General features: G+C 37.7%; 1 protein-coding gene across 5 annotated transcripts in view; it reads left to right on the top strand.

Moving 5' to 3' along the window:
• Positions 1–20,275, top strand: part of STIM2 (stromal interaction molecule 2) — a 59,049-nt gene that overhangs the window by 16,101 nt on the left and 22,673 nt on the right. For all 5 annotated transcript variants that reach the window (XM_015862698.2, XM_032444038.1, XM_015862699.2 and 2 more), the window contains exon 2: positions 13,982–14,112. In XM_015862698.2, the coding sequence (XP_015718184.1) occupies positions 13,982–14,112 (131 nt within the window). The remainder of the gene's footprint in view (positions 1–13,981; positions 14,113–20,275) is intronic.

Genomic DNA, 20,275 nt, shown 5'->3' with positions numbered 1-20,275 from the left:
GCATGTGCTCAGTCTTTGATATATGAAGCTGGCATGTATTAATGTGATATGTAGCAATACCTGTGGGATTGGATTAAAAAAAAATGTTTTAGGAAACAGGTAGGTCTTCAGAGGACGCTCATATCAAGATGTCTCTGTGGAAAAACTAGTTAAAATCCTGCTTGTCTTCATTAGTTGTGAATAGTTGCTGGGTTTTTGTTACTTAGCATATTTTTTATTTGTCCATTTCATACAGTTATTTGTCCTCATGGTTTGGAAGAGACCTTAAAAACTATCTAGTTCAGTCCCCTTGCCATGGGCAGGATTGCCACCCACTAGATTGTACTGCCCAGGGCCCCAGCCTACCTGGCCTTGAACATCTCCATGGATTATATTCCCTACTGATTTCTCTATTCTCAAAGCTTGTAGATTAAAAAAAAGCAACCACCAAAACAAAATGCCAATTGTGTACGTAAATAAAATGGTAAACTTAAATAATGTTCACATTGTACACATGTTAGTGTACTGGATTCTGTGTATACATAACAATATACAGTTATAACAGCTGCTCATCTAATGTGAGCAGTTCAAGTGAGCGTTTAAGCATATGAAAGATCTTTTTTAATGACAGACCCCGCCTTCTTGCTGTCTCCTTTCAGTCAGTCATTTCAAATTAGCCTGTAGGTAGAAAGCCTTGCGGATAAGAAAACCGTATGCTTGTGTTAGTATAAGGAGTGTTTCACTTGTATATAGTGTTCCATGTTAGGGTGGGCAGAAATTCTTCTTAGTCTAAATGGGATACATGATACATGCTTTTAGTGTAAAAGTATGGGGACCATGGAGTAAAAATATAGAGACTATGCATGTTCTGTCATTTAGTATTCCATCTGCTGCCTTACTGGACTGACTTTAAGATTTCTTCTGTTTGTTTTACCTCATGTAGAAAGGCACAATTAAGTGTTGGTAAAAGGGACTTTGAACTGTAATTTTTATCTTTTCTGCTGCTATTTGCAGAGTTGTCATCACTGAACAATTGAACACTGGTCTGAACGCTCAAATAATAAAATGTTTTTTTTTTGCTGTAATTCTTTTACTTTATGTATTTGAAATAGTAGGTGCTTAATTTTTGACTTAGTCTAGTTGTCTTGCAGTCATGTCTTTACCTTGAAAATCATGGTATAATAATTGCCTAGCTAAAAGAATTCTATTAATCAGGACTTACTAAAACAGAAAATCTTTTGTAAGGGATAAGTAAGCCAATAGCCCATGTGATCTCACATGAAACAAAGGAATTTAAAGAACTCTAGTGTTTAGATTTGTTTATTAAAACTTGGTCTGAAATAATTGCTGTTTAAAAAAAAAAATGAACAAAGAATCTTTTATGAAATGCAGAGATTAAACTTTACTCTAGTTTATATTCCCTACTGATTTCTCTATTCTCAAAGCTTGTAGATTAAAAAAAAAAACCAACAACAAACAACCACCAAAACAAAGAAAATGCCAATTGTGTACGTAAATAAAATGGTAAACTTAAATAATGTTCACATTGATTTTTACCTGTTGTTTTGCTGATTGATTGGATATTAAATGATTTATCTTTTTTTCCCCCTTATTGAGTAAGCTATTCCTGGCAAATGTTAAATAAAAGGCTTTAAGTGCATTAAACCCACCTTTCAGTAAATAATGCTCAGGCTTGTACAGTTGCATGGAACAGCTGGTGCTGTTCAGAAAAGATTGGAATTAATTCTTATAAACTCCGAATTGGCTTCCTCTATAGGGTGCTGCCACAGGTAGTTACAATTGAGCTCTCTTATCAGTATTTTTCTTGTTGAGCTGGAACTTCTTTTTGTTTAAGAGTGAACCTTTATAGGAATAAACTTGGGTACCTTTTCAGGGTGTTGTTTGCTTTAATATTGCTGATCTCCTTAATTTCACTTCCGCTGTTCTGATTTTGATTGCTTCTCTGTTTTAGTGCATTTAATTTGCAAACATTTTTACAGCTCTCCTGTTTAAAAAACGTGGAGAAAATCTAATGGTCAGAGATTCTTATTTTTCAATATATCAGATGCTTTTTACATGAGATACTTTTTCTACACTTGTCTGTAATTCCTTTCCCTCCCCCCTTTAGCTGCAAGCATCTTGAATCTTATTTTTGATCGGGATTGCAGTTGTAGTGCAGTAACTTATGTAACACTTGTTCATAAATTACCTTCTCTGCTCATAGAAACAGTGCAAGAGTTTCAAAACAACTCTATTTTTTTCCTCTTCTTCCCTTATAGTTCTGCAAAAGAAATTAGCCCTTCTTGAAACTTTTAGCCTTTAAACTGTGAATGTTAATAGAGCTTTTAAACCTTGATCTCTTTTCATCTTTAGAGAATCTCAGATAAGTTGGTGGAAGGAAAAGTAAGGCTGCTTATGTCATGTACCTTAACATCACCGAATCCCCTTGGAGCTATGAACAGTGCCAGAAGCTTTCTTCTCTTTTAATCATGGCACAAAGCTGTATATTTCTGCAACAGACATCTCACTTAGAAATACAGGTCCCCACTTATTTGGGACTGGGTGTGGTCATGTTTAAGTACAGTTTTAGATTTGCCTTTTCAAGGTTGTTTACACAAAATGTCTCCACATGCAAGAAGATGACAGATGCTAGTTGAAAGGTACCCCTGGAACTGAGTCTTGTGTTATAAGCAAGAGAACCAGAGCTGGTCATCTTTAGCTCTCTGGCCATCTCCTGAAGATCTCCAAGGGTGGAGATACTGTATCTCCACCTTAATTCTTCTGTCTAGCCTACTATAGGGTTGTAGCAATGCTCTCCTGGTTAGAAAGACTTGATGTGTAACTTGACTCCTTGAGCACATAGTTTGACTGTTGCCCTGTGTCTACCACTGTGGAATAGGGTATACAATCTGCTGTCAAGAGATTGCAGGTTGCTGTTAATCACCATAGCGTCCTCTTCACGTGACTACTGAAGAAGAACAGCTTTCTGAAAATAAGTGGTCTCTTTGAGTTTATGCAAGGCTGAAACATTTTGTTTTCTTAAGACTTATAAAATTGAACTAGTATGTTAAACACAAGATTTGGAATGTGAAGGTTTTAAGAATGTGTGCTAGTACTGCAATCAAAATAAGCCTCTGAAAGAAGGTTGAAATCAGCTGCATGCTGCCAGTCTGTGTTTGTGTGTATACACACAGTCAAATGATACAATATTTTACTTAAAACAGAAAACAAAACAAAAGCAGGGGTTACCTGGGTACGACAGAGTGTCACAGAACTGTAGGGCTTGGAAGGGGCCTGCTAAAGGAGGTTTCCTGCAATAGGTTATACTGAAAAGCCTCTAAGAGTTTTGTGGAGACTTCTGAAGAGATATTCAGTCTCTCTGGGCAGCCTTTTCAGTGCTCTATCACCTTCAGGGTAAAGAAGTTCATTCTCATATTTGTATGGAACTTCCTGTGTTCCAGTTTGTGCCCATTGTCTGTTCTGTTGCTGGGCATCATTGAAAAGAGCCTGCTGCCATTGACTTGACTGCTGCCTATTCAATATTTATGTGTTGATAATATACCCTCTTAGTAATCTCTTTTTCAGGCTGAACAGTCTTTCAGCACAAATCTCCAATTTTCCCTCATAAGAGAGATTCTCTATGTCCCTAATCATCTTTGTGGCCCTCTGCTGGGCTTTTCCTAGAAGTTCCCTGTCTTTCTTGAACTGAGGAGCATGGAACTGGATGCAGTACTCCAGATGTGGCCCTCACCCAGGCAGAACAGAGGAGGAATAACTTTCCTTGACCTGCTGTCTATGTTATTTTTAACACACTCCAGGATAACACTGGCCTTCTTGACCACATTGCCACCATGGACATCCACCAGGACACCCAAGGCCTTTGCAGAGCTTTTGTCCAGCTGATCAGCCCCTACCTATACTGATGTATGTGTTTATTCCTCTCCACGTGCAGAATGATAATTGCTGAGCTAGCAGGCAATAGGTCAATCCTGTAGTCTAGTATTGGCTGATGTGATGTAGATAATGGAAATAAGGAAGTTCTGTAAGATAGCTGTCCGCTTAGACTATGGTGAGCATACTAAGTTTATGTCTTTGATGTTGTACTTCAGAGCAACAGAGGGCAGCTTTTCTTTTCTTTGTTTCACTTTCATGCAGTAGCTACATATGCAAATATTGCCATTCTTTGGTTTGTCTGGAGCACTTCTAAGACTTTGGGTTCATCTGCATGGCAGAGAATTTCTGAATACCCATGTGGGTTCTTCCTGTCTCCTCCCAGTATGGAAACTTCTGATTAATTTCTTGATAATATTAAGTAGCTTTCATTTACCATTGGTAGTAAAACTTCACCTGAGTGAATGGAACCTCTGTTAACAGTTTAAAATGTCTGCAGAGGATATTTTAATGTTAATCTGTTTTTACGGTAACTGGAAACTCTTCAGCGTGTTATTGTGTGCTGATAGAAGCATTAGTAAAGAATTGGGACTTGATGAAAAGGGGAAACTTTGTTTTGTATTTCAATAGACTAAATGGGATTCTAGATCTGTTAGTAAGAGTAAGACATGATATTCCTAACTATTCCTGAGATAATCTATACATCAGTTGTGTTCAGTATTCTTTAGAAGTGCAAACGCTGTCCTCTTCTGCCTCCAGCAGATGACTTGGTATGAAAATTACTTTGAATTTGTTACCTACAAAAAACACATTTAAGGCAAAGACTTGAAATGCAGGAATAATTGTGCTGATGCACAAAAGATTATAACATTTGTACTGGTTGATACATGTGAATGAGGTGAAATAGTTGGTTTTAAGATGTCGGCTTAGTCAGGTGTTGCAGTTGATGCATGACAACAGACCATGGAAATAAAGTACAGTTCCTTATGTTCAATTAAACACGAGAGAAGCTACAAGGTATGAAGGAGTATGCTTCTCTTTCAGATATGAATGAACTTCAAAGGTGTTTTATAGTCTGTAGAGGCTATAAAACAGCAGTGGAATACCTGACAAAAGATACTTCCAATTCCTTTTAAAACAACTCTGTAAAAGTTTTTTATATATTCTATTTGTGGTACTTCTCTTTCTGTGGGAAATAGCCTTGCATGATTGAAATTCACTACTAGGGTAACAGAATCTTAACTGAACATACTGAAGTAGAATTTATTTTCCGTGTTTCTGGCTGGCTTTTGGTTTCATTAAGGGCAGGCAACCTTTCTTACCTTTTGGAAGTTATTTTCATTTTGATAACTGGGAATGATGAATTGCTTATACTTGTTGATGTTTGATATTTAAAAAGAGCAATGTAGTGGAAACACTTGCACTGGAATTTGGCACTGGTCCACTTTTTCTCCTTGTGCCTATTGCAACGAGTAAGTAGCAGAAGTGTTGGTAATTCAGTGTGTGAGAGATCCAGCTCCATTTACAGCATGTATCCAGTGGAGCTTAAATAAAATCTGGTATGTCATTTGTCAAGCTTCAGTCTTTTGAAGTCTGACAGTTGCACGTCACTGTTAGTGTTTAAAGTTTCTTATCAGACTCTTAATTTTAGTTAGCTTTATGTGTAATTGTCATGAAGTATTCTTGAAGAGTAGTCATTATCTGGAAAAAGCTTACTGTCCCTCGTTTGATTTTTGTACCTATCTTGCACTGTGGAAAGAGGAAGAAACAAAGACATTAAACTTGATTTTGAAATGAGTATTCTTCTGCAGGTGGTTGCAATCTCAATTGCCACAGTGTTAAAGATCTTCATACTGGCTTTTGCTTTCCCTTGAGTTCTCTGTAAATACCTGTCTGGCTGTTTCTTCTCTTCAGGAAATTCTTTTGTTATGAAATCTACAATTTAAAACAAAATGAAAGCCTCCAATCCGTTGTGCTGGGTAAATAGGTGTCAGTTTGTTGGCTTTGGGACAGATCCTATTGTGTGTTCCGCATGTTCTGGTTCTTACGTTTTGGAAAGTGGTCAAAACAATTAGCTTGAATGAAGGAATATACTGAGTCCTGTGTTGTGTTATGTGCTGCCACGCATCAGCCTGTTGCAGGTGACTATGTGTGTGACATCATCTCAGCTTGGTGGTTGTTACCTGCAGCAAATATGCATCCCAGAAGTGAGGGTGAGGATTTAAGATACGGGGCTGGAGTTTCTCTCAGCAGTGTAGATGTTATTGTTCCATTGCATTCATTCTGTTTTTTTGTTTATTGCTCACCTGCTGTGTTGCTGGCTGAGTTTAGCAGTATGAGAGGATCAGACACTGTGCAGTTCTGCCTGCTTCTGCTTTGATTTCTCCTTTGCAGTTGCAAGTTATTCACGCTGAATTAGTTCCCGAGCCTTCCTGCAGCATGGTTGCACAAATGTGCTTTTGTTGGTACAAGGAAGAGAGCAGTATGGGGCAGGAACGTGCGGGTACAAACAGATTAGAATCATTTATACACTGTGCTTTGGCTTATTCTTCTATGGAGCTTACGTGGAATGATTGCCTTAGATCTGTACATCCTGGATGTGTTAGTGCTCATAGGGAACAAGTGGTGAAGTAACACTTAGCTGTGTGTAGTTCAGGCAAACCTAGAGAATTCAGGAGTTTTACATATTACTATTGTGTATGCCTTATCAATATTTTTCTGAAGGCACAAGCCTCCTGCTTCAGATTTATATAGAAAGTATGCATCTGTTTTTGAAGGGAAGAACTATGTTTTTTGTTATCATGCACCTTATAATAATCAGACTACGTTATGTTGCTTTTTTTTGAGGTTTGGAGCTCTCGGGGTGATCCAAATTTCCTGTTTTTTTTCTTTATCTATGTGTGATGTCTGGTGTCTCCTCACTGTATTAGAGCTGGCTTCTTTTTATAATGCCCACTTAACATCTAAGGGATAAGTGTTGGCCCACTATGCCCTTCACTACTGCAGACCCAAGAATACACTCATCAAAGCTTTGTCAGCTGAAATGTATGTAGGGTATGTACATCTGTGGCTTATTCTGACACTCTCATTGCTGCCTGTGTTAAGTTTGAGCAACATAATGATGTTATATAATTGACATGTATGTGAATTTCTTCTTCTGCACATTCTGAAACCTTAACAAATGAAGCAAGGGGACACATTTGTATCTTATTTGCATGAAATAAACCACCGAGGTGAGCTGGGACGACAGCAGTAGGTTTGTCAGCCTGATTTATCACTTGGTGGAATTTGTCATAAGAAAAATAGGCAGTGTATTAGCAGGAGGAGCAAAACTGCCAGTTGTGCAGTGTGGTTGTACAGTCTGGAGTTGCATGTGAATGCTAACTGCAGAGCAGTTTATAGAAGCTTTTGGAGTTAAATAGTCCTTTACTAGCTAGCAGTGTGCACTACTAAATCTTTACCTAGGCTAATGGAACTACTTAGAGAAACTGATATATGTACATGCTCAAAATGCAGTGCTGGAGGGAATTGTTTAATGGCCTTATCAATTAAAGGAAATGAATCTACAGTTAGCACCTTTGGGTTTCTGAAAGTATAAACATGGCATAGGCTAATAAATTTAATGCTCAAACATTGAAATTGTAGCAGATTACTTACAATAAAAAAAGGTGCCTCAATGTTAGTGGCTTATTTTATTATAGTCTTACATTTTGGTAGTTTAGGTTTCAGTTGTACAGTTCTGATACGCTCTTTTAAAGTATAAATACGTTCTGACAACATGTTGTTACAGGAACTGTGAGGGATTTGATGATGTTACAAATGCTGCTCACAGAGGATTAAATTTGATTCCTTGGTTAGAACAGTTAATAATATACGTACTAGATCGGATGGTGTAAAAGACTTGAAGTAATTCAGTAATGTCAGCAATGTCATGCTTGTGTGCCTGATTCATGGATATAAGATATGATTATGAATCACATGTGAAAACAAATGTAAGTGTAATTATTCTGGTTTTACTCAGATGTACGTTTATGTATGATTTTAAATGAAAACAGTGACTTAAAACAATCCTCTAATTTATAATCATAGGACGCTTAATTCTAATTGCCTAAATGTGGAATGGTTTGGGTCTTAGAAGGTATTTTGTAAGTTTTAGAACTGCATCTCTAATGCTTCTTTTACATAATTTTAAATAAATAAGGTTTAGTACTACGGGAATCTTTTTCAGGTGCTTTAGCTCCCTCATTTCAATTCTAAGGTTTGAACTACACTTTCAACATGAGAAGTTGGAACTTACCAGTGATGCCACAGCAATGAGATTGTTCAATTCTGCAGATCATTGTCCTCTATGGAGAGATGTAGTGGCCCATGCTCTGCTTAACTCATGAGCTGTATCTTAATACAGATTGGTACACTGAGTACTGACTGCAGGCTTTCACCAGAAGGCTAAAGACCAGGCTGTGAGATCAATTCGTAGCAGAGGTGTTAATAAGTATGCAATTTGAAGCAAGATGATGAGGTTTAATATAGAATTGAGTTACAAAGAAGTCTGCAGAAACCATGTGGGCACACTATTAGGCAGTTGCAGGTCATCCTCAAATCTGACTTCCTGACCAAATTTAGAAAGTGGCTTAAATGCTATGCTGTCTTCTTTTCTTCGTTTAGAGCTGACAGATTTTTGCATGCATTCACATAAATGATTAAGCACAAAGTACATCTATTTCTAACTTCCCACTCTTAAAAAAGGAGGAAGCTGTTGCAGCAGGAGAAAATAACTAGTTAAACCTAAAACATGTAGAATGCTTAGCTACCCATTATATACTTAGATACGCTATGCACTAACAGTCATTTAGTTTATATGAATATGCACCTGTAGTTTATTTAATCTGCTTAATCAGTATTCTGTTGACATATGAACTCAATTACTGAATTCATAGTCCTAGTTAATAACCATGGCTTCTGAAAGTAAGTAGTACAAGGCGAACACAGCAAATGTCTAATCATTTTGTTTGAATTAAGGTTTGTTTCTCGTTTATGAACCTATGTGAATTTGTTTCTTCTTGAATGTATTCTAATTTCAGGTGTTAGTCATTAAAGTGAAAGGTATACCATACATTTTAAAAGGTGTGCTAAATAGCACATATCTGAACTTTAAACAATTACATTTCTATCCTTATTCTTGTATATGATAAAGTTTACTGAAGTGAGATATACCTCTCTATATTGCTAAGAGGAGACATTAGATGTCTGTCATTTTTTTCTTTCACTGTTCATGAATGTATAGGAAATCTTCTTTATAGATGAGGAGAAAGGGAGATTGTTATTGGCTGGCTTAAGATACATCTCCATCTCCCCATGTACTGCTTTACTGGGACTAGCAAGAGTTCCTCTTTCGAGTCAGCTGTCTTTGAACATTTCATATACATGTAGTCCAGCTTCTTCTCCCCTTGTGCAGGGGAAGGTGTGCAAAGGAGATGGAGGAGTCACAAATCCATCTACTTGGCTTTTGTGCTACAATCTACAGCAATCTACAGAAGTGCTGTAGATTGCTAATTAACTTACAGTCTAAGTGAAATGTTTATACGGACACTTTGTTTTGTTAGAACAATCTGTAATGAGTAATGTCATCTCTCAGCCTCCCTTTGTGTTATTAATCACTAAAATTTATATATATATATTCAGAAACAATATTTCATGTACCAGAGTTTGCAGATGAGTTTCATTTTTTGAATTTTGTCTGTTATTGTACAAGTTAATAGAAACAACTGAAGAAATTATCTGCATTTCTAATATGTAGCATCAGAAAAGACTAACGTGAAGCTTTGCAAAGCTTTAAAATGCTTCAGAGACAGCAGGACGTTCTTGTCTTTTCTCCTTTCCCACTGCACCCCTTCCCCTTTTCTTGCTGTCATTAGTATTACTGCATATTGCTTTTCAGAAAGCTCATTTAAGTAACATGAATATTTTGATTAGAAGATAAATGTGTTCTGCTTTTTTGTCAAAATTGTCTGTTGCTTTAACGTTTTTAGTGGAAAGATATGTTGCAATGATGAACTTTATTTTTTTTTCCTCATCATTTAAATAAATGTCACAAATAACGTTGTCAAGTTAACTGTTATCCTGCTCAGCCTACTTGTCGCATGGAGGAGTTTAATTATTAAGAGTAGGAGTTATTTGCTTTGGGAGCTGTTAATTGAAAGATTAAATGAAGCTTAATCTAAGGATCTCTACAAGCATTTGAAGATTTTAATGGCACCTTATGTAAGGACTTGAGATAAAAGCTGAACGTTTGTTGCTTTTATTCTAAGTAGCCGTTTCAAATGTGGTGATATTTGTGAAAACACTTTCAAGATACTTCTGTAATCTCTTGTTATGGGTCAGATTTGTATGTCTTTAAAAGTTTTGGTTTTTTTTTTTTTTTTTGTCCCAAATTGATGAGGAAAACAGAGTGTATTAAAGTACAGCGTAAAACTGAATCACAAATAGAAATGTAAGCTGTAAGGAAGTAGTGATTGTAGTGAGTGGAAGATGCATTTGGAGAGGTGTCAGGGAGTGTTGTGGCCACATGCTTTAACTCTGAAAAATGCAGAGAAATCCCACTTCTGTCATCACAGCTTGTTGAAGTACAGCTATTTTCAGCTTGGAATATATGATTCAGTAGCTGACGTTATAGTACAGTGCTTGCCTTTTGTGTGAGGCTTCCCTTTATCCCAGATGGCCTCTTAGTAGTGGGAAACCATAAAGCTAGCAGAACAGGGTATATTCCTGAATGTATGAGAAAAAGGCAATCACAGAAACATTGTAGGCTTCTGTAGGACTGCTCTAGTTAGTGTGAGGAAAAAGTACTCTTCCTACTGGTGAGTGCTGAACAAACATGTGTTGTAACCAACTGTCCAAATAATTCCCAACAGCAAGTTCCTTTAAGCAAATTAATTGGGAAATTACAAGGCATGCACCTGATTTCAGGTACTCTTGAAAATATTAAGATTTTTTGTTGGCTTAACTCTTAAAGAGGTGCCTCGAGCTGCCGAGAAGCCTTTGGCATGCTTTTGAGACTAGATCAAAACTACCAGACCAGAGTCCCTGCGACGCACTTTCCGGCACCATTACCTCTCTGATGCTCCAGAATCCATGTGCAGGATGGGGACAATAACTGCAGGGCTGCCTGCTTGTTGCTGGGTTCGTTTTCGTTCTGCAGTCTGTTACGCTGCCAGCAGTTTGAGGAAAAGTAAATGCAGGGTAGATGACGGGCCGTGTTGTGATCTTACACCCTTTTGCTTTGGAGCCACGTGTATTCCTAAAATAAATTTCATGGGCTTTGCTGACACGATAGCCTGAAGATATGGGTGTAATTAATTTTTCTTACAGGCTTGTGTTGACAGTGACACTCTTTAAGCTTAAGTCCTGTTACCTCCAGGAAATGAGAAGGAAAAGCTGTGATGCTACAGCTCAGAACTTCAGATAGAAGTTTCTCATGCAGCTTTGCCTTATTTTTGCTCCTTTTTTAAAAGGGAGGGGGAGAACCAAGTGCTAATTTCCCCTTATTTGTAAGAGCAAACAGCTTCCTGTGTACTAGATTGAATCTCTGAGCTCAGTTCCTTATCAGACTGCCACCTGCAAGAGCAGTCAGTAACAGTGGTCTGCTGAGGACTGCTGTTTCCTGCTCTGTCAGGGCTAGGAAGGCAGCCTCTGACTTGCTCAAGGCAGGAGAAAGGTTTACTCCTGGAGCTTCTGCCAAGTTTGTTGAGCCATGAATTACACTTAATGTTTCAATAGAAAACTCTGTTCTTACTGAGAGTATAATGTCAGAAGTGTAGAAATTTTAGACCTACGTTGAAGGCATATCATAGAATCACCAAGGTTGGAAAAGAACTAAAAGATCATCCAGTCCAACTGTTCACCTATTACCAATAGCTCCCACTAAACCTCAACACAACATCCAGTTGTTCCTTACAATGTGGTGTGCTTGTGTGCCTCCTGTCCTCCTCACTTGAACATCGTATTTTACTTTTGTTTGTTTCGTTGATTCCTGTTGATTTATTCATTAAGGGAGGGATCAAATTTAAGTTGCCGGGTACACTCCCTGAATGAATGCTTGATAGTGTATCAAAATAAACTCGGAGGTCAATCTGGATTCTGTTTAGGATGGATTATTTTTCGTTGCGCTTGATGTGTTCCCGTTGTATGTTTCTCAGACCAAAAGGTAGTAACTGGATTTCTGTCTTTGAGAGAGATCAAGTGTTCGTGGGACATTTGAAGCATAAGTAGAGGCCTGTTTACTTCTCTGAAGAGCTGTAGCTTTTTCAAGTGCCTTCATGTTTAAATAAGCGAAAAAGGTTTGGAGAGGTTCAGGCTGGACGTAAGGAAAAGTTCTTCAGTGCGGGTTGGTTAAACAGTAGAACTAGCTTCTTGGAGGGATGACTGGTACCATGTGCCTGTTATTATTCAGGAGGTATTTGGATAATGCCTTCACTAATGTGCTTTAACTTCTGGTTAGCACTAAAATGGTCAGGCAGTTGGACTCAATTTTTGATGGCCCCTTCCAACTCAACTGTTCTATTCTTAGGTGTATTTATAAGTACTCTGTTTAGGAAACTGATCAACTCGTGTTGAGAGGGTGTAGATTGAGAAGATTGTGATCTGAAAAGCTGTCCTTTCAGCTGAAGAAAAAATGGAAAAGCATTTGAGTGCTTGCAAACTGTTAACCATTTACCTGATATTTTCTACTATAAAAGAATTAGCGCTAAGTGCAAGTTAAACAAATTAAATCAGCTTTTTACATTAAAAGACTAAATCTTGGTGTTACTTCTTTCAGGTTATATTCCGAAGCTGAAAACTGTGATGGGTCTGATTTAATATTTATTTTTTTCTTTACAACTGTTTCATGCATCTCTGAGATTTCTTTCTATTTTGTAATAGTGCCGCTGTGTTGGTTTTCTAATTGATATGCAGACACAGATGGAACTGTCAGTTTCTCTGTCATGAAACTTGCATATAAAGTAAGAGTGCTTTGGACTCGTATCTGTCTGTAGTAGGATTAGCTCTGCTAATGTGTCTGAGAACTCAGTTATGACTTGTTTGCCAGCTTTGTACTTCAACTCTGTAGCTTTATGCAAGTAAAGTCTTCTAGGCATTTCTTATTAGTTGTTATTTTTTAATGTGTAACAGATGCAAAAGCAGAATCATGCCAATTTAATAGATATGTTAATTTTTTCTATGTTAACTTTAGATTCTGTCATGTATTTGTATATGTTTCATTCATGTTGCATGTAAATGAACCTTTAATATCTTTTGTCACACCATGAAAGTGTAGTATTCTGGTAGATAGTAAAAGAAGCAAAAGATAATCATGCCTCCTCCAATTTTATTTTTATTTGTGTGGGTTAAGCAGAGTGTACCTGTAGTTTATTGGAATTGCGCCTTTTAATAATGACTATATAGTAGGAAATAGTGCTGAACTTAAAAAAAAAAATAATAAAAAAATCATTTTGTGTCTTCTGTCATTTGGTTTTGCATGCATCAGAACTAGTGTGTACAGGGTTATGGGGTATCAAATATTTTTGTCAGTTGTGTTTTCTTTTTAGTGTGCTTTCTTCACTTGCAGTCTTTGTGTATTGTGCCTGTGTATGCTGTCTACAGTACTACTGCAGTATAGCTATCGTTCCTTTGTTATTTGCTTATGAAGCTGTGATTGCAGGACATGAGAACTTATTTTTGCTCTCATCCTCCTCCACTTTGTTTTTGCCAGGCTTTCTGAAAGGAGGCTGGAATCGAGGCAGTGGTTTTCTTTGGTGCTGCAATGATAGATCATGCAGAGTGGCTGACAAAGAAGTAGAGATAATTACAGCGTAGGGGATGGAATTGCAGGAGTCTAACTGTCCCAGCTTCTTCTATGAGGCTAGTTAAAGAGAGGATGTTTTTCTTTTTTTTTTTATTTTTTTAGTAAAAATTTTGCCATCTATCTATAACTTGGAGGTTATGTTCAGTCAAGAACATAAACACATACAAAAATTCACATCCTATGTCTTGCTTAGAATCGTCATATTCTAGAGAGACAACTAATATATAGATATATTTTTTTTTTTGTCTGATTTGTTTTTTCTCCTTTTAGATCCCTGCAGTTCTCTCAGCCCACCGTGCTTTACTGAGGAGGACCGGTTCAGTCTGGAAGCTCTTCGCATGATCCATAAACAAATGGATGATGACAAAGATGGTGGAATTGAAGTAGATGAAAGTGATGAGGTAAGAGGCTAGAAAGCCTTCACTTGTGCATACCTTCAAGGTCTGTCCTTTTCTCCCTGTTTTACTTAGCTGCTCTGATATTCCAGAACTATAGTAGTTGTTCCTTTTATAAAGTTCAGCCCTTTTTTTACAGCCAAATGTGGAAGGTAAGAAAATACACCATGGGCAGCAGTTAAGCACTGAAAACATTCAGTAACGTTAGGGCTGAACTGCTTATCATGAATGTTCAGGGTATGCACAGTCCAGTGTGTAAACTGAAACTCTGGTGGCTGTGAGATTTTTTTAACAGCTTTCCAGGACTGTATGATTCTCTAGACTTGCACTGCATTTGTTATACATGGGCTTCATCTTTATTTCTAAACGCAAGTTTCTTCCCGTTCCAGAGGAATGTCAAGGTAAATTGAAGCTACTCATAAAAATGTTAAAGTGACTGAAATTTCAGCAGTTCTTGAAGTGATGCTGTTATAATTGGCATGCACAGCTACTGAAACTATATGTTCAAAATACTCGTTGTGCATAAATTAAGATAGAAAGGGCTATATTTCAGCTCTGACACTATTTTTTTTTAAATATTGAATTATTTAGTGAAAAGAAATCTACATTAGCTGCTTTCTACATTTAGTTTCCTGCAGATCAGTGAGTATTTGCGCAGATGTACTTTCTTCCAAGATAGTAATTTCAGGTTTGCTAATAAGAATTGCATTTTGATTGTAAATTAAACTAGTAATCTGTATGTTCCTTCAGTGCTTGTAACCAGATCTCAATTATCAAAAATTTGATAGTTTAACAATGTACTTACCTGATTACCTCACTACAGTAGATCTGAATATATACAAAACGTGTCCTACTAGACACTGCTTCAGAAGCAGATGTTTTCTGTAACTGTAAGAGTGCATAATGCTGCTTGTTTTGGTTAAAGATGAGAACAGATAATTAATAAACCACTTTACTGGAAATAAGTGTTGCTTAAATATGGGGATTAACAGCAAGTTCTATTTCCTACTGTTCCATGCTGCATGGTTTTTGTTTACAACAAGACTCCTGGAAGGGCATCATATTCACCACATTTTTCATTTGGCAGGAAAAATACAACAAAGCACATTAAATTTCTGCTGTACTAAAACAGTGTTATGATTACAAGTGTATATTTACACAAAGGAAGGAAGTTCTTGTAAATAAGTTATTTTGAGAGAGGAAAGGTAACAAGAGGTAAAGCAGTTAAAGCACTTTTGCTATTTTAATTTGCTAATTCAGTTGAGAACCCCTAACAGTAACTCCAGGCGTTGCCTTCTAAAGTTTCTCATGTCCCTTTTTTGCTTTAATTTTTCTGTAAATTAACAGTCTCTCATAAAAAACATTCAGTGAGTTTCTCTAGGGAGTAAGGAAACTTGTACTTCTCTAGGAAACATTGTTTTCTCAAAAACTCACTATAACTGGAGGCTTTTTGTAAGCTGAAGAAAGCTCATTTTCTTGTGGTAAATTTGATTTAAACTTTGTTTAACTTTTATGGGATTTACTAGATGACCTCAGTGTTTTATGCATTTGGGTGACTAAATAGGGTAGAGGGGACCTTGTTAGTGTAGACTGGTTAGATTTTTTTTCCCCCTTCAGTCTTTATTAGATATGTTAGACTTCTTAGACTACTGAGAGCAGCCCTGCAGAGACGGACTTGGGGGTCTTCATGGATGAGAAGCTGGGTATGAACTGGCAGCGTGTGCTTGCAGCCTGGAAGGCCAACTGTGTTTTGGACTGCCTTAAAAAAGGGGTGGCCAGCAGGGAGAGGGAGGTGATTGTCCCCCTCTGCTCAGCACTTGTGAGGCCCCATCTGCAGTACTGCGTCCAGGCCTGGGGCTTCCAGTACAGGAAGGATGTGGAGTTCTTGGAGCTGGTCCAGAGGAGGGCCACTAAGATGATCAGAGGGCTGGAACACCTCTCCTGTGAGGAAAGGTTGAGGGAACTGAGCTTGTTTAGCTTGGAAAAGAGAAGGCTCTGGGGAGACCTCATTGAGGCCTTCCAGTACTTGAAGAGAGCGTTTAAGCAGGAAGGGGGGAATGCCTGTTTATGATGGTGGATAGTGATAGGACAAGGGGAAATGGTTTTAAATATGACAGGGGAGGTTTAGGTTAGGGATTTAGGGGGAAGCTTTTCACACAGAGGGTGGTGGCACACTGGAACAGGTTGCCCAGGGAGTTGTGGATGCCCCATCCCTGGAGGCATTCAAAGCCAGGCTGGATGTGGCTCTGGGCAGCCTGGTCTAGTGGTTGGTGCCCCTGCATATGGCAGGAGGGTTGAAACTAGATGGTCATTGTGGTCCTTTTCAACCCCAGCCATTCTATGATTCTATGATACGTAGTATAACCCAAGATTTTTAAAGGTGGAAAAACTAAAGGAAAAAGGAAAGATTACTTGGATAATAGATTATGCTTTACTGTCTAGTTATTAGTTTACCTGAAATAGGATATCCATGTGCAAACCAAATGGTGGTGCAAGTGAGAGTGGGGAAAAAGGAAGGATGGAGAAAGAAGTCTGTATTTATTGTTAGGATAGGTGAATATGAATTTATCAATTCCAGCTCCTGCTAATATTTTACTATTTATGTACAAAAGGTTGCAAGTGTTTACATTAGCTTAAATATGTAGGCTGTTGAAGGGTAACTAAAAGGGAGGACATATTGCTGACAGAGATTTTAGTCATCTGCTGTGGGAGGCTATCTGCTTCGGGAAGCATCTGTTACACCGTGCATGTACTGCCTGTTTTAGAGGTGAGGCTCAAACAGTAAGACAGATGTATATGCTTGTTAATTCTGTAGCATTTTCTTCTGTTTTCAATGAAGCTCCATATGCAGATCATGCATTGAGTAATTTCCTCAAGAGATATCACTGTAGGAAATAGATAAGTTGCTGTTTTTGAAATATTGTTATCTTAAATGTGTGTACAATATCACACAAAAGCCAATGGCATGAATTTACAACTTCTGTGGAATCTTTGGGTAGATGATTTAATATCTTCATATTTTATTTAGAATACACTTGCATAATGAAGAAAAAAGGAAAACCGTCTCCAGTACAGTGATTAAAGCAGAAACTGTTTGCTAGTGATATATTCCTTGTTCTATAGGCTTCCTTTCTTTCAGCTGTTAGGATGGTACATGCATACATCACTGTTTTAGAAGGTTACTAAATTAAAATATTATACATTAATATTATTATATTAGAATCTAAAGAAATAAAATGTAACACAACTACTTCAACATGAAATTTTCCAAATTACTCCAGAGAGAGCTGTTAAGCTGTGAAGATGAGGAGGTATAAGAATTCTGTGGATATCTTTTGTTCTGTAATTCCTTAAGGAAAGGAAAACAAAATAATACAAAACCATGTAATTTACTGGATTAAACTACAGCTCTGTTCATTTCAATAATCTGTTCTGGTCAGGGGGTAACTACTAGACATTTCAGGGAAACTGCAAGCAATTCCATGGTTGGAAATCCTGAAGAACTAAGCATCAAGTAATGTGGTGCTAACACTTTGAATATTGTGGGTATTAGGAGCACTGAAGCATGAGTGTGCCATTAAACTCTGGATGTCTCTAAGTGAGCAGGCCCTTCTGTGTTCTTGAAGAAAGCCAAATGTATACGCTGTATCTCTGTTGTTTTTGATTGTTACATCTTAGAGAGGATGAAGAGTTAGTTAAGCTTTTTTTTTTTTTTTTGGAGGCCGGAGATAAGTACATCTTTATGTAGACTTTTAAAAAGTGTCTGGTAGACAGTTTGGATGGGCATTTGATGGAACATATGGACAGAATTTGCATGCTAAGATGTTTTTGCTTTTAGAGGTAGCAAGGCAGAGTACTACTACATGTAGTTCTGAGCCAGCTCTGAAGAAATCCAACCAAATGTTTTTAAACCTACAGACTTTGTGTAATGAGGTTGGAAGGCTTCATCACCCTTTGTTTAGTATCCTGAGACTTCATTATGCTCCAGGATCCTACCGCAGGTGTTGTCATTTCAGCTGGGAGGAGTTTTGCTATAAGCTGAGCTTCTGTTTCTTGTTTGTGGATGTACACACAGCAAGATACTAAGAAAACTTTGAAGAACGTTTTGTCATCACTTTTATAATGTCTCTGCACTGGTATATATAATTATGTAAAGTAGTCAGTGCTTCAGAGTCAGACTGTTGGACAAAGTGCTCTGTTGTAGAGACGTCTACTTAAGCAGCTCAGACTGCAAGTGCTACAAGCTGCTTTGTATCTCCAGCATATCTCTGGAATTCATTTAATTCTCTGTGCAAAAACATTCTGTGAGGAACATGGGTCTTTCACATGAGTATGCCATATGTCCTCACTAGTGTGACTGACAAAACTCTTCCTCCAAAGCCATTGGCTTACTCTTGAGATTACTCTTAAGTTTTAGTTACCATCTAACTTTGTTGCAGATGTAGTAAGAGGTCTTGTTTAAATTGAATGTTGTCATTCAACTGCTAATGCGTTTGTCTCGGGTCGATAAATTGGGAACTGCCTTTTCTCTTTGCAGCTACTTGGAGCCCCTCCACTAGCGGTTCCTTTTCAGGGCAGGCAAGTTAGGAACCTGCTTTGCCCCCAGATGTGATGTCTGTCACTGTGCTTTCTGCACAGGGAGTCCCGAGAAACGGCAGCGGGTGCTATTGTGGGTGCTGTTGCATTGGAACTTGTTCAAGGGTGTTTTGAATCAGATCTACCTCATGCTGTGCCTCTGTGGAGGTACTTAAGCTAATATGAGGCTGTCTGCACCTGTTTATGCACATTGCAGCTGGGCAGTCGTGCTACAAGGAAGTGTGACTGTGGAAATTCCAGCTTCTTTTGAAGGGACTGTGACAGTTACAGCAGAATAAGTAAAATTTTTGCCAGGTGCCATGTATCTGGTAGCAGTGGATAATACATAGCCTTTCAGGAAGCTCTATTGCTGTCTAATGGTGGTTGCTTATAGAACTGGCTGTACCTGAAGGTAGGGTATTAGCTTAAAAAACCAAACTTTTAAAAACCTTTTTATGTCTCCTTTGGAGAAAATAAGACTGGGGGGAATTATGTTGTAGAATAGTTGCATTAGGGAGATAGTAACACTGAGATGGTACTAATTGCTCTTAAATTGTGTTAGTTTAAGTCTATTTTAAGTTTCTGAAAATGGAAATCATAAGCTTGAGTCTTACTCCAGAAAAAGGAATAAACACAGCAGGTGAATGCTTCCTTCTGTAGTTAGTGTGAGTGGTTAATTTGACTTTACCACTGTTTTGCAGAAGAATGCAATTATTCATTTGCTCCTTGAAATGTGAGGATATTTCGCAACTTCAGTACTCAAACTACACAGCTGTTCGATTTTTTTTTTTTTTAATTTTTTTTTTTTTGTGGTGTTGTGCATGGCTTTAGTTTGTCAGTGCTATTTGCATGTCAAACCTGTACTGGATTTTTTATTTATTTATTTTTTTTTTCTTGTTCAGAAGGACTGAAATTCTATGGTGGTGGTGGTTCTTGCTTCAGGTTTGCGTTTCCTTATGGGTTGGGTGCAATTTGTGTTAACTGTTACAGTACTGAAGGTTTTCTAAAGAGGAATGTGGTGGCTTGCCTGACCTTGTACTCCTGCTAACAGGACTCCACCTTCAGTTTGCTTCAGGGAGAAATTTTCCACTGCACCTTATTACATTCCTGAATTCTGGCCTTTGGGATGATAGATCTTGTAGTAGGAGTATAGTTGTCTCCAAACTTCTGGAACTGAAGCTCCATGTTGGAATTTAGCTGTCTAGCTTTTTTTTTTGTTTTAAATACTTTCTACTACTTTAAGTACTTACATTGACAATTTTTTATTTTTTTTTTTCTCTTGATGTATTTTTATGTAACTCATCTGCTTTCTTAGTTTCAAATTTGTAGTCTTTTTAAAAGGACTTATCTTCTTTTGAGTAATTCCACTGCCTAAGATAATCCTTAGATGTTTTTTTGCAGAGCTCATTCTTTTAACTTCTCTGTTTAGAGTTATTTTTCTAACCTGTTCTTTGTGTACTTAATGGCCAAGGCAACAGGAGAGAGATTAGCTGCTGTGACGAAGAATAGAAAAATCTGCCCTCCTTTCTTCCCTCCCCTCTACCCCCCCTTTTTTTCCTCTTACCAGAACTGTTCTGTTTTTAGGGCTTTCTTC

Source organism: Coturnix japonica, chromosome 4 (assembly GCF_001577835.2).
Source record: "Coturnix japonica isolate 7356 chromosome 4, Coturnix japonica 2.1, whole genome shotgun sequence".
Taxonomy (NCBI): domain Eukaryota; kingdom Metazoa; phylum Chordata; class Aves; order Galliformes; family Phasianidae; genus Coturnix; species Coturnix japonica.
Note: the sequence above shows the minus strand (reverse complement) of the source record. Positions and strands in the feature narration are given on the sequence as shown.